The sequence below is a fragment of the Salvelinus alpinus genome, chromosome 22 (assembly GCF_045679555.1).
Source record: "Salvelinus alpinus chromosome 22, SLU_Salpinus.1, whole genome shotgun sequence".
NCBI lineage: Eukaryota > Metazoa > Chordata > Actinopteri > Salmoniformes > Salmonidae > Salvelinus > Salvelinus alpinus.
Window position 1 is genome coordinate 39,236,390 of NC_092107.1, and position 25,468 is coordinate 39,261,857.

Genomic DNA, 25,468 nt, shown 5'->3' on the forward strand with positions numbered 1-25,468 from the left:
GGTTCTGCCCATTATTAGTGACTGTTTCTCGCACCGGGTCCTGACAACAACCAAATAAACGATAGAGCATAATATGAAACGATAAGACATTTTTCTATCGCCTCGTGATATATATCGTCATATCGCCGAGCCCTAACGTGAAGTACATGTCCCTGTAGTTGTTGTAAGCCTTAGTTTTTCCTGTCATTTGTGGACATTGATCATGGTAGCCCCCCCCATTATCAATCTGTAATCTGTCTAGACAGACTGTTAATCCACACAGAGGATTTACCTGACTGGAAAAGCAGAGGAGAGAGAGGGAAAAGAAAGAGGAGGACGTGAGGTAGGAGGAGAGGTTCAGTGAGGATACAGAGGGAGGGAAAGACGGAAGGGAATGGCGGACAGCTCATCATACTGTGTCTAGCCTGCTGTCACCATACCAGTATAGCTACCATACCTAGGGCTGTCACCATACCAGTATAGCTACCATACCTAGGGCTGTCACCATACCAGTATCGCCATAACTACCATACCTAGGGCTGTCACCATACCAGTATCGCCATAACTACCATACCTAGGGCTGTCACCATACCAGTATCGCCATAGCTACCAAACCTAGGGATGTCACTATACCAGTATCGCCATAGCTACCATACCTAGGGCTTTCACCCTACCAGTATCGCCATAACTACCATACCTAGGGCTTTCACCATACCAGTATCGCCATAACTACCATACCTAGGGCTTTCACCCTAACAGTATCGCCATAGCTACCATACCTAGGGCTTTCACCATACCAATATCGCCATAGCTACCCTACCTAAGGCTTTCACCATACCAGTATCGCCATAGCTACCAAACCTAGGGATGTCACTATACCAGTATCGCCATAGCTACCATACCTAGGGCTTTCACCCTACCAGTATCGTCATAGCTACCCTACCTAAGGCTTTCACCATACCAGTATCGTCACAGCTACCATACCTAGGGCTTTCACCATACCAGTATCGTCATAGCTACCATACCTAGGGCTTTCACCATACCAGTATCGTCATAGCTACCCTACCTAAGGCTTTCACCATACCAGTATCGTCACAGCTACCATACCTAGGGCTTTCACCATACCAGTATCGTCATAGCTACCATACCTAGGGCTTTCACCCTACCAGTATCGCCATAACTACCATACCCAGGGCTTTCACCATACCAGTATCGCCATAACTACCATACCTAGGGCTTTCACCATACCAGTATCGCCATAGCTAACATACCTAGGGCTTTCACCATACCAGTATCGCCATAGCTAACATACCTAGGGCTTTCACCATACCAGTATCGCCATACCTACCATACCTAGGGCTTTCACCATACGAATATCACCATAGCTACCATACCTAGGGCTTTCACCATACCAGTATCGCCATAACTACCATACCTAGGGCTTTCACCATACCAGTATCGCCATAACTACCATACCTAGGGCTTTCACCCTACCAGTATCGCCATAACTACCATACCTAGGGCTTTCACCATACCAGTATCGCCATAGCTAACATACCTACCATACCTAGGGCTTTCACCATACGAATATCACCATAGCTACCATACCTAGGGCTTTCACCATACCAGTATCGCCATAACTACCATACCTAGGGCTTTCACCCTACCAGTATCGCCATAACTACCATACCTAGGGCTGTCACCATACCAGTATCGCCATAGCTAACATACCTACCATACCTAGGGCTTTCACCATACGAATATCACCATAGCTACCATACCTAGGGCTGTCACCATACCAGTATCGCCATAGCTAACATACCTACCATACCTAGGGCTTTCACCATACGAATATCACCATAGCTACCATACCTAGGGCTTTCACCATACCAGTATCGCCATAGCTAACATACCTACCATACCTAGGGCTTTCACCATACGAATATCACCATAGCTACCATACCTAGGGCTTTCACCATACCAGTATCGCCATAGCTAACATACCTACCATACCTAGGGCTTTCACCATACGAATATCACCATAGCTACCATACCTAGGGCTGTCACCATACCAGTATCACCATAGCTACCATACCTAGGGCTTTCACCATACCAGTATCGTCATAGCTACCATACATACCATACCTAGGGCTTTCACCATACGAATATCACCATAGCTACCATACCTAGGGCTTTCACCATACCAGTATCGCCATAGCTACCATACCTAGGGCTTTCACCATACCAGTATAGCCATAGCTACCCTACCTAGGGCTTTCACCATACCAGTATCGTCATAGCTACCATACCTAGGGCTTTCACCATACCAGTATCGTCATAGCTACCATACCTAGGGCTTTCACCATACCAGTATAGCTACCATAGCTACCATACCTAGGGCTTTCACCATACCAGTATAGCTACCATACCTACCATACCTAGGGCTGTCACCATACCAGTATAGCTACCATACCTAGGGCTGTCACCATACCAGTATAGCTACCATACCTAGGGCTTTCACCATACGAATATCACCATAACTACCATACCTAGGGCTTTCACCATATCACCATAGCTACCATACCTAGGGCTTTCACCATATCACCATAGCTACCATACCTAGGGCTTTCACCATATCACCATAGCTACCATACCTAGGGCTTTCACCATACCTGTATGAAGACCGGAGAGGGGATGAATGGTGCGAGATGGATGGATGGTTGGATGGAGACTGGAGAGGGGATGGAGAGAGAGATGGATGGATGGATGGATGGATGGAGACTGGAGAGGGGATGGATGGAGACTGGAGATGGATGGAGAGACGGAGGGGAGGGATGGAGAAGAGGGGATGGATGAGAGAGAGAGAGAGAGAGAGAGAGAGAGAGAGAGAGAGAGACTGATGGAGACTGGAGAGGGGATGGATGGATGGAAAGAGATGGATGGAGACTGGAGAGGGGATGAATGGATGGAGAGAGAGAGGGGAGGGATGGAGAAGAGGGGATGGATGAGAGAGAGAGAGAGAGAGAGAGAGACAGATGGAGACTGGAGAGGGGGATGGATGGAGAGAGAGAGGGGATGGATGGAGACTGGAGAGGGGATGGATGGAGACTGGAGAGGGGATGGATGGAGACTGGAGAGGGGGATGGATGGAGACTGGAGAGGGGGATGGATGGAGACTGGAGAGGGGATGGATGGAGACTGGAGAGGGGGATGGATGGAGACTGGAGAGGGGGATGGATGGAGACTGGAGAGGGGATGGATGGAGACTGGAGAGGGGGATGGATGGAGACTGGAGAGGGGATGGATGGAGACTGGAGAGGGGGATGGATGGAGACTGGAGAGGGGGATGGATGGAGACTGGAGAGGGGGATGGATGGAGAGAGAGAGGGATGGATGGAGAGAGAGAGGGATGGATGGAGACTGGAGAGGGGATGGATGGAGACTGGAGAGGGGATGGATGGAGACTGGAGAGGGGGATGGATGGAGACTGGAGAGGGGATGGATGGAGACTGGAGAGGGGGATGGATGGAGACTGGAGAGGGGATGGATGGAGACTGGAGAGGGGGATGGATGGAGACTGGAGAGGGGGATGGATGGAGACTGGAGAGGGGGATGGATGGAGACTGGAGAGGGGATGGATGGAGACTGGAGAGGGGGATGGATGGAGACTGGAGAGGGGGATGGATGGAGACTGGAGAGGGGATGGATGGAGACTGGAGAGGGGGATGGATGGAGACTGGAGAGGGGATGGATGGAGACTGGAGAGGGGGATGGATGGAGACTGGAGAGGGGATGGATGGAGACTGAAGAGGGGGATGGATGGAGACTGGAGAGGGGGATGGATGGAGACTGGAGAGGGGGATGGATGGAGACTGGAGAGGGGGATGGATGGAGACTGGAGAGTGGATGGATGGAGACTGGAGAGGGGGATGGATGGAGACTGGAGAGGGGGATGGATGGAGACTGGAGAGGGGGATGGATGGAGACTGGAGAGGGGGATGGATGGAGACTGGAGAGGGGGATGGATGGAGACTGGAGAGGGGGATGGATGGAGACTGGAGAGGGGGATGGATGGAGACTGGAGAGGGGGATGGATGGAGACTGGAGAGGGGGATGGATGGAGACTGGAGAGGGGGATGGATGGAGACTGGAGAGGGGGATGGATGGAGACTGGAGAGGGGATGGATGGAGACTGGAGAGGGGGATGGATGTGGTTTCACTTGGCGTGGGAAGTAGAAGGGGGGGGTGTTGAGTAATGCTGCTGTTGCTAGAGAGAGTGGTTGTTAGGGACTACTGTCGCCAGGGAGAGAAGTGATGACGGCAGAGGGGAGAGGATTTCTCTCTTTTTCTGTGTCATTTCTCCTTCTCTAATTTATTTGTTCAGTCGGTCTCATTTCTGCTCTCTACTCCTTTTCCCTATTTCTCTCCCTCTCTCTCAGGTGCTAGGCAACCAGCCTGGAACATTCCAGATGAGACACCTGTTCTCTAGTTCGTGAAGCATAAGGAGAGTAGATCTAATTGGTTAACACTGAGATGGGAGGTGGCTCAGGTTGATTGACATGTGTGGGCTGCTGTGGGACCGATCTGTCGTGGCTGGACTTAGTTTATGTGTGTTTGGTAACCGTTCTGAGCAGTGGAAGTTCAGTAGAGGCCTGCTCTGACATGACACACACACAATCCGCTATCCCCTCTGAGAATCATAATAACAGACAGACTAAAGCTTCTGAGCCAATCAAAGCCATCAGAAGGAGCAGGGCTTAGGCCTCTTAGCCAATCAAAACTATCCTAGTCTCACAGGCTAAACCCCTGCCTTTGAACTGAAGGCCAGCAGCCATATTGGATTGTTAGTGTGTGTGTTTGTGTGTGTGTGTGTGTGTGTGTGTGTGTGTGTGTGTGTGTGTGTGTGTGTGTGTGTGTGTGTGTGTGTGTGTGTGTGTGTGTGTGTGTGTGTGTGTGTGTGTGTGTGTGTGTGTGTGTGTGTGTGTGTGTACATGTTTTTTAATCTAATCCATGTCGCCAGATGAACTGATTCTCACCTGGTAACATGGAGAGGTCACTGAATAATGATCACATCCACCTTCTACTCTCCATCTTTATCTGCTGTGGCTTTTAAAGTCCTTCATTGAGACAATAACAAAGTGGACCCCCTCCATCTCTGTTTTGGTCAAAGCTGAAGGATGGGCCTGCAGAAATGTAACTACTCTCAAATTCATAGACAGAGCTGTGGATGCAAGGACTGACCATCCTTGATATCAAAATTATAGTTTTAACCATGTTTTTAAGGCGATTATAGTGTTTTTTTTACATTTACTTTGTTTACAAACATTGGAGTAAACCGAGCTTATTTTAGGTTGTGATTAGGTGTGACAGTTGAGCTAAACTCATGAGGCATTTCTACGTTACATTGATCAAAAATATAAATGTAACGTGCGACAATTTCACTGAGTTACAGTTCATGTAAGGAAATCAGTCAATTTATATAAATTCATGAGGCCCTATTAATCTATGGATTTCACATGACTGGGCAGGGGTGCAGCCATGGGTGGGCCTGGGAGGGCATAGGCCCACCCACTTGGGAGCCAGGCACACCCATTGGGGAGCCAACCCAAACAATCAGGATTAGTTTTTCCCCACAGAAGGGCTTTATTACAGACAGAAATACTCCTCAGTTTCATCAGCTGTCTGGGTGGCTGGTCTCAGACGATTCCACAGGTGAAGAAGCAGGATGTGGAGGTCCTGGGCTGGCGTGGTTACACCTGGTTTGCGGTTGTGAGGTCAGTTGGACGTACTGCCAAATTCTCTAAAACGACATTGGATGCGGCATATGGTAGAGAAATGAACTTTCAATTACTTGGCAACAGCTCTGGTGGACATTCCTGCAGTCAACATGCCAATCGCACGCTCCCTCGACTTGATCTGTGGCATTGTGTTGTGTGATAAAACTGCACATTTTAGAGTGGACTTTTATTGTCCCCAGCACAAGGTGCACCTGTGTAATGATCATGCTGTTTAATCAGCTTCTTGATATGCCACATCTGTCTGGTGGATTGTTTTTGGCAAAGGAGAAATGCTCACTAACAGGGATGTAAATACATTTGTGCACAACATTTGAGAGAAATAACCTTATATGGAAAATTTCTGCAAAAAAAAAATTCAGCTCATGAAACATAGGACCAATACTTTACATGTTGTGTTTAGATGTTTGTTCAGTATAGTTTTTTCAAGAGTCAATGTGTGCATATATCATTAATTTATAAGTCACAACATGGCTGTAGCAACTAAGGATTCTACCTTTTAAACTCTGCAATCCCGTTACCAAAATGAAACCAACAATCTGGTCATTATTCACCCACTTTCCACCGTGTGTGTGTGTGTGTGTGTGTGTGTGTGTGTGTGTGTGTGTGTGTGTGTGTGTGTGTGTGTGTGTGTGTGTGTGTGTGTGTGTGTGTGTAATCCAATCAAGGCAGCTGGAACCTGAAAGAACATTGTCCATTGTTTCAGGAAGACCTGTCTTGTTTTACCACACACACAACCTCTTCACACATATAGTCTCACTAAGCTTTTAGACTGCAGGGAGTTCCCTCACCCTCCTGTAACGTTCCTTATCTCTTTGCCATACTAGAAGAGACAGGGTCAAAGGTGACTCTGTCTGAGGTAGACCCTCACAATCCAGATTAATATGACAAAACTGATTTCATCTAGACCTATATCAAGCTGACATGAAAGCCTGCGTGTCATGCTATCCCACGGTAATGGACTGAACAGTCACCAGCTGTCCCCTGGACAACATGCCAAGTGTGTTTTGTTTCTCTACAGAGTGTGTTTACTTTTTTCTTCCGCAAACGGAAGTCTTGCTGAGCTCATCTCAGGTCTCTGTCTAGCGTCTCTCGCTCTCTCTCTCCTTCTCTTTCTCGCTCTCTCCCCCTCTCAAATTAAATCAAAGTTTGTTGGTTACATAAACAGTTTTGCAGACGTTATCGCAGGTGCAGTGAAATGCAACAATATCTCGCAAAGCCATCTCTCTCCCGCTTTCCCTCTCTATCTCTCTCCCTCTCTGTCTCTCTCCCTCTCTGTCTCTCTCCCTCTCTGTCTCTCTATCTCTCTCCCTCTCTGTCTCTCTCCCTCTCTGTCTCTCTCCCTCTCTGTCTCTCTCCCTCTCTGTCTCTCTCCCGCTCTCCCTCTCTGTCTCTCTCCCTCTCTGTCTCTCTCCCTCTCTGTCTCTCTCCCGCTCTCCCTCTCTGTCTCTCTCCCTCTCTGTCTCTCTGTCTCTCTCCCTCTCTGTCTCTCTCCCTCTCTGTCTCTCTCCCGCTCTCCCTCTCTGTCTCTCTCCCTCTCTGTCTCTCTCCCTCTCTGTCTCTCTCCCGCTCTCCCTCTCTGTCTCTCTCCCTCTCTGTCTCTCTCCCTCTCTGTCTCTCTCCCTCTCTGTCTCTCTCCCTCTCTGTCTCTCTCCCTCTCTGTCTCTCTCTGTCTCTCTCCCTCTCTGTCTCTCTCCCTCTCTGTCTCTCTCCCTCTCTGTCTCTCTCCCGCTCTCCCTCTCTGTCTCTCTCCCTCTCTGTCTCTCTCCCTCTCTGTCTCTCTCCCTCTCTCCCTCTCTGTCTCTCTCCCTCTCTGTCTCTCTCCCTCTCTGTCTCTCTCCCTCTCTGTCTCTCTCTGTCTCTCTCCCTCTCTGTCTCTCTCCCGCTCTCCCTCTCTGTCTCTCTCCCTCTCTGTCTCTCTCCCTCTCTGTCTCTCTCCCTCTCTGTCTCTCTCCCTCTCTGTCTCTCTCCCTCTCTGTCTCTCTCCCTCTCTGTCTCTCTCCCTCTCTGTCTCTCTCCCTCTCTGTCTCTCTCCCTCTCTGTCTGTCTCTCTCCCGCTCTCCCTCTCTGTCTCTCTCCCTCTCTGTCTCTCTCCCTCTCTTTCTCACACACACAGTAAATCACTTGCTACTTTGAAGTGACAGGGCACTGTCACCCTCCTCAGACTAGGGACACATGGATGTTCCCCTGCTGAGCCTTGTGGGAGGTCTAAATGTGCCCAGGTCTAAATGTGGAAATGTGGGATGTTATTTTTGGGATGTTAATGTGTGGTTATTATTAAGGCACAGTGGGTAGGCAGGGGGCACGAAGCAGGAAAATATGGAAGTTCTCTTGAAGAGGAACTTGTGTGTGAGCCACCATCTGTCTGGTATTTAGGGTCATGTTTACTAGTGTTGAGGGAGTCTGGGTTGTCTGTTGCACTGGTTAATAATAGATTTATAGATTTTATTAGGATCCCCATTAGCCAATGGCGACAGCTAGTCTTCCTGGGGTCTGACAAATAACAACACAACCTGGGCCTGAACCCATAAAGAGAAAACAGAGGCCAGTTGGCCAGGAAAACCCCCTATCGGAAAAACCCTTGAGAGGAACCAGATCTGTCTGGCTGGGTGGAGGTGGAGATTTGATTAGAACAAATAGTTGTTGAGTCATGTCTGTTCTAGTGTGTTCTGGGATCAGACTTAGTCGTGTTTTGTTCTGGGGAAGTATATAATGTCTTCTCCTCCTATAACAACAGAATCAGTGGAGGCAGTCTGGACCCTATGGCTCGGTTCTGATCCTGTGTCTTCCTGTGTGTTAGTTAACCCTGTGACAGAACAGTGGTCTGCGGGTCAGACAGTTCTCTCCTATGGGTTCTAGGGCCAGAGATGTTCCCTGTCTGCCTAAGAGGAAGCTCTAGTGATTAGTGACTAGCATTACCGTCAGAACGAAATACGAAGGAGCTCTAGATAGCCAGCAGAAACCCTGGTAATTGTTGCCGCGGGGAGGCTAAGATGGAGGATGCTGCTGGTTGGCATGGGAACAGTGTGTGTGTGTGTGAGAGAGAGACAGACAGAGAGACAGAGAGTTTGTCCCGTTAGCCACCTGGGGGCTGGCTGGGTTGGCCTGACTCACCCCGTCTTGCTCCTCTCGCTCTCGCTCAGATTCAGATAAGCTTTAGTAGCATGAATGACAAAGCCACTGGTTGCTAAAGCGAAGTGAGATAATGACCTCCCTCTCTCTGTCTCAATTCAATTCAAGGGGCTTTATTGGCATGGGAAACAAATGTTAACATTGCCAAAGCAAGTGAAGTAGAGCAAGTCTCTACTTTGCCAAAGCAAATCTCTCTCTCTCGACTAGACTTAATGCATTTCATTCAGTGATTCTTTCATTGACAGGCTAACTTCTCTGAACCAACTCCCCACTGTCTCTGTTAGTCCAAACAAACCATGTAAACAGAAAACACTTATTTTTATGGCAGTCGAGCCAAATTGTGTGTGTTATGCAGTACCACTCATAGTGTTGTCTCCCCCTGCAGGATATGAGAAGACATGTCATGATGACCCTCCTGGACACTGAGCAGTCTTATGTGGAGTCGCTCCGGACACTCATACAGGTAATACTACACACACACACACACACACACACACACACACACACACACACACACACACACACAAACACAAACACACACACACACACACACACACACACACACACACACACACACACACACACACACACACACACACACACACACACACACACACACACACACACACACACACACACACACACACACACACAGACACAGACAGAGGAACCACCAGTGCTAACAGATGGTTGAAGTTGCAATGTCTTAATGTTAAATGAATCCTCAACTCTTAGCCACATATCTCACCTGCCTCTTGCAGACAGGCAGCCTCCCCACCCAGACCCCACCAACCCACCCTCAACCAGACCCCACCCACCCTCACTCCTCAACCCTACTCTGGTCTTTGATGATACAGTTCTTTATGGAAGAGATGTTCAACCTCTGGTCTTTGATGATACAGTTCTTTATGGAAGAGATGTTCAACCTCTCTGGTCTTTGATGATACAGTTCTTTATGGAAGAGATGTTCGACCTCTGGTCTTTGATGATACAGTTCTTTATGGAAGAGATGTTCAACCTCTCTGGTCTTTGATGATACAGTTCTTTATGGAAGAGATGTTCAACCTCTCTGGTCTTTGATGATACAGTTCTTTATGGAAGAGATGTTCGACCTCTGGTCTTTGATGATACAGTTCTTTATGGAAGAGATGTTCAACCTCTCTGGTCTTTGATGATACAGTTCTTTATGGAAGAGATGTTCAACCTCTGGTCTTTGATGATACAGTTCTTTATGGAAGAGATGTTCAACCTCTCTGGTCTTTGATGATACAGTTCTTTATGGAAGAGATGTTCAACCTCTCTGGTCTTTGATGATACAGTTCTTTATGGAAGAGATGTTCGACCTCTGGTCTTTGATGATACAGTTCTTTATGGAAGAGATGTTCAACCTCTCTGGTCTTTGATGATACAGTTCTTTATGGAAGAGATGTTCAACCTCTCTGGTCTTTGATGATACAGTTCTTTATGGAAGAGATGTTCGACCTCTGGTCTTTGATGATACAGTTCTTTATGGAAGAGATGTTCAACCTCTCTGGTCTTTGATGATACAGTTCTTTATGGAAGAGATGTTCAACCTCTCTGGTCTTTGATGATACAGTTCTTTATGGAAGAGATGTTCGACCTCTGGTCTTTGATGATACAGTTCTTTATGGAAGAGATGTTCAACCTCTCTGGTCTTTGATGATACAGTTCTTTATGGAAGAGATGTTCAACCTCTCTGGTCTTTGATGATACAGTTCTTTATGGAAGAGATGTTCGACCTCTGGTCTTTGATGATACAGTTCTTTATGGAAGAGATGTTCAACCTCTCTGGTCTTTGATGATTCGGTTCTTTATGGAAGAGATGTTCAACCTCTCTGGTCTTTGATGATTCGGTTCTTTATGGAAGAGATGTTCGACCTCTGGTCTTTGATGATACAGTTCTTTATGGAAGAGATGTTCAACCTCTCTGGTCTTTGATGATTCGGTTCTTTATGGAAGAGATGTTCAACCTTTCATTCAGACAGTAGAAGCTGATAGAGAAATGCTTCTTTATTGTTCAGTCCTACACGTCTAATTATTACAGCCTTGTTACTGTTACATAATATATTGTGTGGGCATGTGGGAGGATTTTGCCTGTACCGTGTGTGTGTGTGTGTGTGTGTGTATGTGTGTGTGTGTATGTGTGTATGTGTGTGTGTGTGTGTGTGTGTGTGTGTGTGTGTGTGTGTGTGTGTGTGTGTGTGTGTGTGTGTGTGTGTGTGTGTGTGTGTGTGTGTGTGTGTGTGTGCGTGCATATGCGTGGGTGTGCACAACAAGGAGGGAAACAGATCCAGGATGCTCTCCCTAGTATAATAAATGAGTGAGGGGAAGGAGAGAATGACGACCGAGGGAGAAGGGCTGGTCTCTGTGTTTTCTAACTCACTGTCACCGACCACTACAGAGGTGGCCATGGCAGCGTTCCTATAGCAACACGGGGAAGCGGTTAGAACATTTAATGCAGTGAAACTGTCACTCCACAGAAGCTCCAAAATGGAGTATGTAATAAAAGAGATCTGATTGGCTGTTAGAACTACATGGTTCCGTTAAATGTAGGTTTTAAAAGCCACCTGGTAAGCCACCTGTAGCTGAGAGAGAATTAGATTTTGACGTAAAGAGAGGGGGGGGAAAGGAGAGAGAGAGAGTCTGTTGAAGGAGGAGGGAGAAGGAAGACGTGTGTGAGAGAGGAAGAGGCCAGTTGAGAGTTGAGAGAGGGGGAAGAGAGGCTTGAGAGAGGAGAGGCCAGTTGAGAGTTGAGAGAGGGGGAAGAGAGGCTTGAGAGAGGAGAGGCCAGTTGAGAGAGGGGGAAGAGAGGCTTGAGAGAGGAGAGGCCAGTTGAGAGAGGGGGAAGAGAGGCTTGTGAGAGGAGAGGCCAGTTGAGAGGCTTGAGAGAGGAGAGGCCAGTTGAGAGAGGGGGAAGAGAGGCTTGAGAGAGGAGAGGCCAGTTGAGAGAGGGGGAAGAGAGGCTTGTGAGAGGAGAGGCCAGTTGAGAGAGGGGGAAGAGAGGCTTGAGAGAGGAGAGGGGCTATGTTAAACTGCAGCCACAGTAAGCCCAGGTGCCATGTAGTCAAAACAGATTTAGAAGTGTGTGTGTGTGTGATACACACCATCGATCAGGCACCCTCTGAACATTGAACAAACCGCAAACACACACTCTCACACAGTACTAATAAACAATACACACACACACACACACACACACACACACACACACACACACACACACACACACACACACACACACACACACACACACACACACACACACACACACACACTACATATATTTGACATTTTAGTCATTTAGCAGATGCTCTTATCCAGAGCGACTTACAAGAAATAGCATGAAGTGCCTTGCTCAAGGGCACATGCAGATGTTTTACCTAGTCGGCTAGGTATACACACACACACACCATACCAACTAATGTTCTAACACACACACAGACATGGCAGCACTGCAGTGTGTGTGCGTGTTTCATGATGTCTGTGGCTTGCCTGGATGTGTTCCCATTTCACAAGGCTTCGGGAAACGGTGAAATTTTCCAACAACAGAAACATATTTATCATGCTATGTATTGTGTCTGTTAACTGGGACTCTACTTTGTTGTAACTGTTTTGTAGTTGATTGAGGTTGATTATGTGTGCGGGACCGAGGGAGGAGGAAATTAAGAGATAGAAGAAGAGAGGGACAGGGGAGGAGGAAATTAAGAGAGAGAAGAAGAGAGGGACAGGGGAGGAGGAAATTAAGAGAGAGAAGAAGAGAGAGACAGGGGAGGAGGAAATTAAGAGAGATAAGAAGAGAGAGACAGGGGAGGATGAAATTAAGAGAGAGAAGAAGAGAGGGACAGGGGAGGAGGAAATTAAGAGAGAGAAGAAGAGAGGGACAAGGGTTGAAAAGCGGTTTTGAAAAATGAAAACATTTGAGACGGTAGATACTAGGGTGTGGCCAGGGACCTCACCATATGATATCAGTGGAGCACTATCAGGGACCTCACCATATGATATCAGTGGAGCACTATCAGGGACCTCACCATATGATATCAGTGGAGCACTATCAGGGACCTCACCATATGATATCAGTGCAGCACTATCAGGGACCTCACCATATGATATCAGTGGAGCACTATCAGGGACCTCACCATATGATATCAGTGGAGCACTATCAGGGACCTCACCATATGATATCAGTGGAGCACTATCAGGGACCTCACCATATGATATCAGTGGAGCACTATCAGGGACCTCACCATATGATATCAGTGGAGCACTATCAGGGACCTCACCATATGATATCAGTGGAGCACTATCAGGGACCTCACCATATGATATCAGTGGAGCACTATCAGGGACCTCACCATATGATATCAGTGGAGCACTATCAGGGACCTCACCATATGATATCAGTGGAGCACTATCAGGGACCTCACCATATGATATCAGTGCAGTAACATCTAACATCACCATATGATATCAGTAACATCTAACAATTCCACAACAAAACCTAATACACACAATCTAGTAAAGAAATGGGATGAGAATAAATCAGTATAAAATATATGGATGAGCAGTGACAGAGCAGCTAAGATGCAATAGATAGTAAAGAATAGATAGTGAAGGATACAGTATACAGTACACACATATGAGATGAGTAATGCGAGACGTGAACATTCTTAGTGTCATTGTTAAAGTGACTAGTGTTCCATTTATTAAAGTGGCCAATGATATCAAGTCTGTAGGTAGACAGCCGCCTCTCTGTGCTAGTGGTGGCTGTTTAACAATCTGATGGCCTTGAGATAGAAGCTGTTTTTCAATCTCTCTGTCCCAGCTTTGATGTACTTGTACTGACCTCGCCTTCTGGATGGAAGCGGGGTGAACAGGCAGTGGCTCGGGTGGTTGTTGTCCTTTTTTTCCTTCCTGTGACACCTCACCATACCATATTATCACCATACCATATTATCACCATACTGAGGGACCTCACCATACCATATTATCACCATACCATATTATCACCATACCATATTATCACCATACCATATTACCACCATACCATATTATCACCATAACATATTATCATCATACCATATTATCATCATACCATATTATCACCATACCATATTATCACCATACCATATTATCACCATACCATTATCACCATACCATATTATCACCATACCATATTATCACCATACTGAGAGACCTCACCATACCATATTACCACCATACCATATTATCACCATACTGAGAGACCTCACCATACCATATTATCACCATACCATATTATCACCACACCGAGGGACCTCACCATACCATATTATCACCATACCATATTACCACCATACCATATTATCCCCATACCATATTATCACCATATCATCACCATACCATATTATCACCATAACATATTATCACCACACCATATTATCACCATACTGAGAGACCTCACCATACCATATTATCACCATACTGAGAGACCTCACCATACCATATTATCACCATACCATATTATCACCATACTGAGAGACCTCACCATACCATATTATCACCATACTATATTATCACCACACCATATTATCACCATACTGAGGGACCTCACCATACCATATTATCACCATACCATATTATCACCATACTGAGAGACCTCACCATACCATATTATCACCATACTATATTATCACCATACTGGGAGACCTCACCATACCATATTGTCACCATACTGAAAGACCTCACCATACCATATTATCACCATACCATATTATCACCATACTGAGAGACCTCACCATACTATATTATCACCATACTATATTATCACCATACCATATTATCACCATACCATATTATCACCATACCATATCACCATACCATATTATCACCATACCATGTTATCACCATACTGAGGGACCTCACCATACCATATTATCACCATACCATATTATCACCATACTGAGAGACCTCACCATACCATATTATCACCATACTATATTATCACCATACCATATTATCACCATACTGAGAGACCTCACCATATTATATTATCACCATACCATATTATCACCATACCATATTATCACCATACTGAGGGAACTCACCATACTATATTATCACCATACCATATTATCACCATACTAAGAGACCTCACCATACTATATTATCACCATACCATATTATCACCATACTAAGAGACCTCACCATACTATATTATCACCATACCATATTATCACCATCCCATATTATCACCATACCATATTATCACCATACTGAGTGACCTCACCATACCATATTATCACCATACTGAGGGACCTGTCCATACTATATTATCACCATACCATATTATCACCACAGAGGGACCTCACCATACTATATTATCACCATACCATATTATCACCATACTGAGAGACCTCACCATACCATATTATCACCATACTGAGGGACCTCACCATACCATATTATCACCATACTGAGAGACCTCACCATACCATATTATCACCATACCATATTATCACCATACCATATTATCCCCATACCATATTATCACCATACTGAGGGACCTCACCATACCATATTATCACCATACTGAGAGACCTCACCATACCATATTATCACCATACCATATTATCACCATACTAAGAGACCTCACCATACCATATTATCACCATACTGAGAGACCTCACCATACCATATTATCACCATACCATATTATCACCATACTAAGAGACCTCACCATACTATATTATCACCATACCATATTATCACCATACCATATTATCACCATACATATTATCACCATACCATATCACCATACCATATTATCACCATACCATATTATCACCATACTGGGAGACCTCACCATACCGTATTGTCACCATACTGAAAGACCTCACCATACCATATTATCACCATACCATATTATCACCATACTGGGAGACCTCACCATACCATATTGTTACCATACTGAGAGACCTCACCATACCATATTATCACCATACTGAGGGACCTCACCATACTATATTATCACCATACCATATTATCACCACAGAGGGACCTTACCATACTATATTATCATCATACCATATTATCACCATACTGAGAGACCTCACCATACCATATTATCACCATACTGAGAGACCTCACCATACTGAAAGACCTCACCATACCATATTATCACCATACCATATTATCACCATACTGGGAGACCTCACCATACCATATTGTTACCATACTGAGAGACCTCACCATACCGTATTGTCACCATACTGAAAGACCTCACCATACCATATTATCATCATACCATATTATCACCATACTGAGAGACCTCACCATACCATATTATCACCATACTGAGAGACCTCACCATACTGAGAGACCTCACCATACTGAGAGACCTCACCATACCATATTATCACCATACTGAGAGACCTCACCATACTGAGAGACCTCACCATACTGAGAGACCTCACCATACCATATTATCACCATACTGAGAGACCTCACCATACTGAGAGACCTCACCATACTGAGAGACCTCACCATACCATATTATCACCATACTGAGAGAACTCACCATACTGAGAGACCTCACCATACTGAGAGACCTCACCATACCATATTATCACCATACTGAGAGACCTCACCATACTGAGAGACCTCACCATACTGAGAGACCTCACCATACCATATTATCACCATACTGAGAGACCTCACCATACTGAGAGACCTCACCATACTGAGAGACCTCACCATACCATATTATCACCATACTGAGAGAACTCACCATACTGAGAGACCTCACCATACTGAGAGACCTCACCATACCATATTATCACCATACTGAGAGACCTCACCATACTGAGAGACCTCACCATACTGAGAGACCTCACCATACCATATTATCACCATACTGAGAGACCTCACCATACTGAGAGACCTCACCATACCATATTATCACCATACTGAGAGACCTCACCATACTGAGAGACCTCACCATACCATATTGGAGGATAGACAGGACACCGTTTTGATGATGAGTGTTTTGATGTGACTTTAGACTGATGTCAGAGTGGTTAGAGGAACAATAGAGGCCTGAGTACCAGTCCATTAGGACCTGATGGAGGAACAATAGAGGCCTGAGTACCAGGCCATTAGGACCTGATGGAGGGACAATAGAGCCCTGAGTACCAGGCCATTAGGACCTGATGGAGGGACAATAGAGCCCTGAGTACCAGTCCATTAGGACCTGATGGAGGAACAATAGAGCCCTCAGTACCAGGCCATTAGGACCTGATGGAGGGACAATAGAGCCCTGAGTACCAGGACATTAGGACCTGATGGTTGTTAGCAAGTTTAGTACTACCAAAGCATGTCCAGAGTGCATAAGAGGAGATTACCATGACTCAACGATCATGTGGAATTCTACTGTGGTCATGACTCATGACTGCCGGTGTGGCAACACAACAGCCCTAGGTACAGCCTACTAGTTAAAAAATTATATTGCCATATTATCAATACGATATATTGTCAAAAATAATATCCTGATATGTTACTACCATTTTCCCCCCCAATCACTAGTAGATACTGTGGGCCGACGGGGACATGGAGATGTTTCCTTTCATCTTAGCCTGTCTTAGAACACACACACACACACACACACACACACACACACACACACACACACACGCACACACACACACACACACACACACACACACACACACACACACACACACACACACATACATACCACACACACACACATACATACCACACACACACATACATACCACACACACACATACATACCACACACACACACACATACCACACACAGACATACACACACACACACAGACACCCACACACGCACCCGCACACGCACACCCACACCCACACACGCACACACACATACCACACACACACACACACACACACACACACACACACACACACACACACACACACACACACACACACACACACACACATACATACCACACACACACACACACACACACACACACACACACACACACACACACATACATACCACACACACACACACATACCACACACAGACATACACACACAGACACCCACACATGCACACGCACCCGCACACGCACACACCCACACACGCACCCGCACACACACACACACACACACACACACACACACACTCAACCTCATGACTCTTTTCCTTATGTACAATAAAGGAGTTTTTTTAAACTCTATCTCTCTACCTCCCCCTCTCTATCTCTCTACCTCCCCCTCTCTATCTCTCTACCTCCCCCTCTCTATCTCTCTACCTCCCCCTCTCTATCTCTCTCTACTTCCCCTCCTCTATATCCCCTCTTCTGTCCCCTCTTTATCTATTTCCGTCTCTCCCCCTCTCTCTCTATCTGTAGGGCTATATGCGGCCTCTGAAGCAGCCAGACAGTGGATCCCTAGTTGATCCCTCATTGGTGGATGAGATGTTCTATCAGATCCCAGAGATCCTGGAGCACCATGAGCACTTCCTGGAACAGGTCACCGGCTGCATTAGCCAATGGCACGACAGACAGACCGTGGGTCAGTTGCTTATCCAATCGGTAAGTACCTCCCTCCATCCAATCACTGTGAATAATGGAGAACCCACGGGTGAAAATAAGTCGGTAGGGTCCGGTACGGCGTCCCGGTGAATGAAATAGTGGGGGTAGAACCTGAGCCTATCATAGTTGACACAAAATGCCAAGAAAACTGGAAGCTATTACAACACAGCCAAATGAAAAATGAGATAATTTATTTGAAACCCGGCGGGTGGTGTACGCTCTAAATTGCGTTGTGGTTCGACGACAACACTTCCATTTTGCCAAGACGGAGATGAGTGACCGAGACGCACGCGGACGGCAGTGCACGCATCGATACAGGCTACAAGTATAAGCCTAGTGTCAGTCACAGAATACCATTACATACACACAGGTGGTTCAGAACAGGTGTCTTTCTAGTCATCAAGTTACGGGTGCGCTGTCTGGATGCTGGGATGATTGTTGTGAGTGGACCCGACGTGCGTGGCTAGCCTACAGGAGGGCCTACAGGAAGTGATTAAGAAGTACTGCACCAAACATTTTAGTTAGATGTAAAAATGTGTGACTAAGATCTCCTTGGCAAAAATGACCAAATTTAATGACAGATTTCTTTAGTTATCTTAGACTATTTTGAGGAGAGTGTATACTCGCTACGGCGTCTCAAAATTGACAAACAGTACTCGTTATTTTAATGGAGTATGCGAGCACACTCATTTGGTAACTCGGCTAGGCGCCAGCCAACTGAAGCATGCTGAAACCTTTATCCTAACCAGTGTAGCATCACTAGCCTATACAGTCAGATTGTGTAGCATGGTTCAACCATGCAAGTGAAATGCAGTCAGACTGTGTAGCGTTGTTAGCCCATGCTAGTGAAATGCAATCTGAATCTATAGCATTGTTAGCCCATGCGAGTGAAATGCAGTCAGAATGTGTAGCATTGTTAGCCCATGCTAGTGAAATGCAGTCAGAATGTGTAGCATTGGTAGCCCATGCTAGTGGAATGTAGCGAGTAGTAATCCCTTGACCTCTCTGAACTGTCACCCCCCCTTCACCTCTCTCTCACCCCTCACTCTCTCACCCCCTCCCCCTCTTCACCCCTCCCCCTCTTCACCCCTCTCATCCTCTTCACCCCTCTCTCACCCCCTCACTTCCCTCACCCTTCTCTCTCTCACCCCCCCACCATTCTTTTTCACCCCCTCTCCCTCTCTCACCCCTCAGCCCTTCTCCCCCTCTACAGTTCAGCCTCTTGTGGTGATACCCTGTCAAAACACATCTGTCTCAGTAGCCCTGAACTGGCCTGACCCCGTGTACTAGCACATTCTGAACCTATGTGCAAGACTATGCAGTCTTGCTCCCTCCTTTGACAGACAGCCAACAGTAACATCATGTATAGTTGGTAGACCCAGGATAGTGGGATCCATTCCTGGGACCATACATACATAACATTTATGCACGCATGACTGTAAGTGACTTTGGATAAAAGTGTCTGCTAAATGGCATATATTATTATTATTATTATTATTATTAGAGAGTCTAAAGGACAGGGATTATACTGTAAAGATTATACAATAGAACCAGGGAGGTTGTGTAAGAGAGTTGGCCTGCCAGTTAGGGCCAGCCTTGTGTTTCTAGACGTTCTGTTTACATGCTGTCCATTCCACCTGTCCAGACTCCATAGTGGGGTTATTTAGGTTATGAATATAGTGTGTTTGTGGATGGGAGCTTTGGATGTAATGTTTGAAAGTCTGAGCAGTTCATTCCAGATTGATGAAGGAGAGCGAGAGAGACTTGTGCTTTTTAAAAACATCGCCACTTAAAGATCCAATGTAGGTGTTTTTATCTAAATATCAAATAATTTCTGGGTAACAATAAAGTACAATACTGTGATTTTGTTTTCAATTAAAATGACAAAATGTAAAAACTAAAATAGCTTCCGTCATCAGGCAGGCCAAAACTCCATCCCACTAAAACAGGCTGAAATGTCAAGCAGTCTTTTCAAACAGCTCTCACACTAAAAAGGCATTTTCACAATTTCACAGTATTATTCCGACCTCATAGTGTGGAAATACTGTATATATAAAACTCAGGGAAATCACGTTTTTGACTGCACTGGGCCTTTAAAAATGAGAATAAAAAAGAATGACTTGCACATTATTCCCACATTAGAAGGGAAAGATAGGGGCAGAGTGACGAGGATGGGGCAGAGTGGCTGCTTGTGTAACTGGAGGGATGGAGAGAGGGGAGACAGGTGACTGCGTAGGTGTACAGCACAGGGGGCTGCTGAGGGGAGGACAGCTCATAATAATGGCTGTAAGGCAGTGAATGGAATGGCATCAAACACATGGAAACCATGTGTTCTGGAAACCATGTGCTCGATACCATTCCATTCATTCCATTTCAGCCATTACTGTGAGCCTGTCCTCCCCAATTAAGGTGTCACTGGCTGCCTGCGGTCTATAGCACCTGATTTATCACACTTTGAACGATTGAACAGCCTTTCTCCATCCTGCTATCACTCCTTACAGATGGAGAGAGGGATGATGGGAGAGTGGGATAATGGGGTAGCTCTTTTCATGAGTGGTCATAATGCCTATTTCTGTCTTACCATTAAACCATACCCTGTCTGTCTGTCTGTCTGTCTGTCTGTCTGTCTCTCTGTCTCTCTCTCTCTCTCTCTCTCTCTCTCTCTCTCTCTCTCTCTCTCTCTCTCTCTCTCTCTCTCTCTCTCTCTGTGTCTCTCTCTCTCTCTCTCTCTCTGTGTCTCTCTCTCTCTCTCTCTCTCTCTGTGTGTCTCTCTCTCTCAATTCAATTCAATTCAATTCAAGGGGCTTTATTGGCATGGGAAACATGTGTTAACATTGCCAAAGCAAGTGAGGTAGATAATACACAAAAGTGAAATAAACAATACAAATTAACAGTAAACATTACACATACAGAAGTTTCAAAACAAGAAAGACATTACAAATGTCATATTATATATATACAGTGTTGTAACAATGTACAAATGGTTAAAGCACACAAGTTCAAATAAATAAGCATAAATATGGGTTGTATTTACAATGGTGTTTGTTCTTCACTGGTTGCCCTTTTCTTGTGGCAACAGGTCACAAATCTTGCTGCTGTGATGGCACACTGTGGAATTTCACCCAGTAGATATGGGAGTTTATCAAAATTGGATTTGTTTTCAAATTCTTTGTGGATCTGTGTAATCTGAGGGAAATATGTCTCTCTAATATGGTCATACATTGGGCAGGAGGTTAGGAAGTGCAGCTCAGTTTCCACCTCATTTTGTGGGCAGTGAGCACATAGCCTGTCTTCTCTTGAGAGCCATGTCTGCCTACGGCGGCCTTTCTCAATAGCAAGGCTATGCTCACTGAGTCTGTACATAGTCAAAGCTTTCCTTAAGTTTGGGTCAGTCACAGTGGTCAGGTATTCTGCCACTGTGTACTCTCTGTTTAGGGCCAAATAGCATTCTAGTTTGCTCTGTTTTTTTGTTAATTCTTTCCAATGTGTCAAGTAATTATCTTTTTGTTTTCTCATGATTTGGTTGGGTCTAATTGTGCTGTTGTCCTGGGGCTCTGTGGGGTGTGTTTGTGTTTGTGAGCAGAGCCCTAGGACCAGCTTGCTTAGGGGACTCTTCTCCAGGTTCATCTCTCTGTAGGTGATGGCTTTGTTATGGAAGGTTTGGGAATCGCTTCCTTTTAGGTGGTTGTAGAATTTAACGGCTTTTTTCTGGATTTTGATAATTAGTGGGTATCGGCCTAATTCTGCTCTGCATGCATTATTTGGTGTTCTACGTTGTACACGGAGGATATTTTTGCAGAATTCTGCATGCAGAGTCTCAATTTGGTGTTTGTCCCATTTTGTGAAATCTTGGTTGGTGAGCGGACCCCAGACCTCACAACCATAAAGGGCAATGGGCTCTATGACTGATTCAAGTATTTTTAGCCAGATCCTAATTGGTATGTTGAAATTTATGTTCCTTTTGATGGCATAGAATGCCCTTCTTGCCTTGTCTCTCAGATCGTTCACAGCTCTCTCTCTCTCTGTGTGTCTCTCTCTCTCTCTCTCTCTCTCTCTCTCTGTGTGTGTCTCTCTCTCTCTCTCTCTCTCTCTCTCTGTGTCTCTCTCTCTCTCTCTGTGTGTCTCTCTCTCTCTCTCTCTCTCTCTGTGTCTCTCTCTCTCTCTCTCTCTGTCTTTCCATTTCCTTTCCTCTCTCATTTATTTCTCTCCTCCTCACTCATCTCCATTGTGTAGAAGAAAGGCAGGTCAGAGTGAGTCACAGTGTGTGTCAGTGTGGGGAGCATGCCATAATACGTGTTGTGCAACACGTCCTGTGGATGTGTGTGTTTGTCTCTCTCCCCACGGAGGATGCCCTTTTCCCCACGGAGGATGCCCCCTTCCCCCACGGAGGAATGCCCCTTTCCCCCAATTGAGGAATGCCCCTTTCCCCCATTTGAGGAATGCCCCTTTCCCCCAATTGAGGAATGCCCCTTTCCCCCAATTGAGGAATGCCCCTTTCCCCCAATTGAGGAATGCCCCTTTCCCCCAATTGAGGAATGCCCTTTTCCCCCAATTGAGGAATGCCCCTTTCCCCCAATTGAGGAATGCCCCTTTCCCCCAATTGAGGAATGCCCTTTTCCCCCACGGAGGAATGCCTTTTTTACTTTGGTTTTTAAGCCTGGAGGGAGGCTTCATATGTATCACCATATTGGCCAATCCCAGCCAGAGCCAGGCTCACCAACCACTTGTTGCCGGGCAAGATTCACCCTCCTTCAGTGTCAGTTTATAGCCTGGCACATGCTTCGAAGCAGTCCGCGCATATATTATGACGAACGTTTGATGTTTTTGTTCGTTTTGGTGTTCGGTAGTTGTTGTTTTTCTTCCACGCCACTTTTTCAGTGATTGGTCAACAGTACTACTCCTAGTCAGAGTGGAAACTATGGACGGGATTCTTTAATGAAGTGTTTGTTGTCATTCAACAAGAGACGACTAGTTTTCTTGCAATTTTGTCACTTGAGAAATACTGCACCAAACGTCTTAGTCACACAATTTTATATCTAACTAAGACCTGCTCTGCAAAAACGACTAAATTAATGACAGATTTCTTGATTTGTCTCAGATTAATTCTGACTATTTGAGGTGATGTATACTGGATATGTTGTTGCTACAGTGTCTCTAAAGGGACAAACAGTATTATTGGCACTTTTTTTCTTGTTTTTCAAGCAAAAGTATTTTAAGGGAGTATGCGAGACACAGGCAGGGGCAGTTCCTCACTTCACGTAGCCGGATTATGCTAGTAGCAAATCAAACCTAGTATGAGGGGGGGCCTTTTACAGTATGTTTATATTCCTGTTTGCCTGTTAACTTTCTCTCTCCTCTCTATCTTTCACACAGTTCTCCAAAGAGATTCTTGCTAATATTTATTCAGCATACATCGATAACTTTCTGAACGCCAAAGACGCAGTGAGGATCGCAAAGGAGGCCAAGCCGGCATTCCTCAAGTTCCTGGAGGTGAGTGTGCACACCACCGTTCAAAAGTTTGGAGTCACTTAGAAATGTCCTTGTTGTCCATGGAAAAATACATGAAATTAGTTACAAAATGAGTAGGAAACATAGTCAAGATGTTGCCAAGTTTATAAATAATGATTTTTAATTTAAATAATAATTGTGTCCTTCAAACTTTGCTTTCGTCAAAGAATCCTCCATTTGCAGCAATTACAGCCTTGCAGACCTTTGGCATTCTAGTTGTCAATTTGTTGAGGTAATCTGAAGAGATTTCACCCCATGTTCCTGAAGCACCTCCCACAAGTTGGATTGGCTTGATGGGCATGTCTTACGTACCATACGGTCAAGCTGCTCCCACAACAGCTCAATAGGGTTGAGATCCGGTGACTGTGCTGGCCACTCCGTTATAGACAGAATACCAGCTGACTGCTTCTTCCCTCAATAGTTATTGCATAGTTTGGAGCTGTGCTTTGAGTCATTGTCCTGTTGTAGGAGGAAATTGGCTCCAATTAGGTGCCGTCCAACACAACGTTGTACGAGATCTTCAGTTTCTTGGCAATTTCTCACATGGAATAGCCTTCATTTCTCAAAACAAGAATAGACTGACGAGTTTCAGAAGAAAGTTCATTGTTTCTGCTCATTTTGAGCCTGTAATCGAACCCACAAATGCTGATGCTCCAGATACTCAACTAGTCTAAAGAAGGCCAGTTTTATTGCTTCTTTAATCAGCGCAACAGTTTTCAGCTGTGCTAACATAATTGCAAAAGGGTTTTCTAATGATCAATTAGCCTTTTAAAATGATAAACTTGGATTAGCTAACACAACGTGCCATTGGAACACAGCAATGATGCTTTCTAATAATGGGCCTCTGTACATCTATGTAGATATTCCATTAAAAAATCCTCAGTTTCCAGCTACAATAGTAATTTACAACATTAACAATATCTACACTTTATTTCTGATCAATTTGATGTTATTTTAATGGACAAAAAATAGCTTTTCTTTCAAAAACAAGGACATTTCTAAGTGACCCCAAACTTTTGAACGGTAGTGTATGTCCGCTGTTGATATGAGTGTGTTTGTGTAGATGAGTGTGATTCATGGACTTGTCTCTAAGTGCCTTTATCGTGTGTGTGTGTGTGTGTGTGTGTGTGTGTGTGTGTGTGTGTGTGTGTGTGTGTGTGTGTGTGTGTGTGTGTGTGTGTGTGTGTGTGTGTGTGTGTGTGTGTGTGTGTGTGTGTGTGTGCACATCCTGTCCCTGCTGCTCTTCCAATGGCAGTTCTCTCAGGAGGTTTTCTTTAGCAAGAGACACTCGATCACTGATCCCCTGATGCCGGGCGAACACTACAGGACTTTCAAAATCCTAACATGGCTGAGCCTCTGACATTAACAACCGTCTTTCCTGTAGCTTGTTGTCTTGGCAACGTAGTGACTAGTCATCTGTCCTTCTCTAGTCTACATATTCATTCTAGTACTAGTCAT

General features: G+C 45.4%; 1 protein-coding gene across 2 annotated transcripts in view; it reads left to right on the plus strand.

The window, feature by feature from the left end:
- Window positions 1–25,468, plus strand: part of LOC139549500 (rho guanine nucleotide exchange factor 17-like) — a 118,813-nt gene that overhangs the window by 79,878 nt on the left and 13,467 nt on the right. For both annotated transcript variants that reach the window (XM_071360066.1, XM_071360067.1), the window contains exons 2-4: window positions 9,292–9,369; window positions 18,320–18,502; window positions 23,876–23,992. In XM_071360066.1, the coding sequence (XP_071216167.1) occupies window positions 9,292–9,369; window positions 18,320–18,502; window positions 23,876–23,992 (378 nt within the window). The remainder of the gene's footprint in view (window positions 1–9,291; window positions 9,370–18,319; window positions 18,503–23,875; window positions 23,993–25,468) is intronic.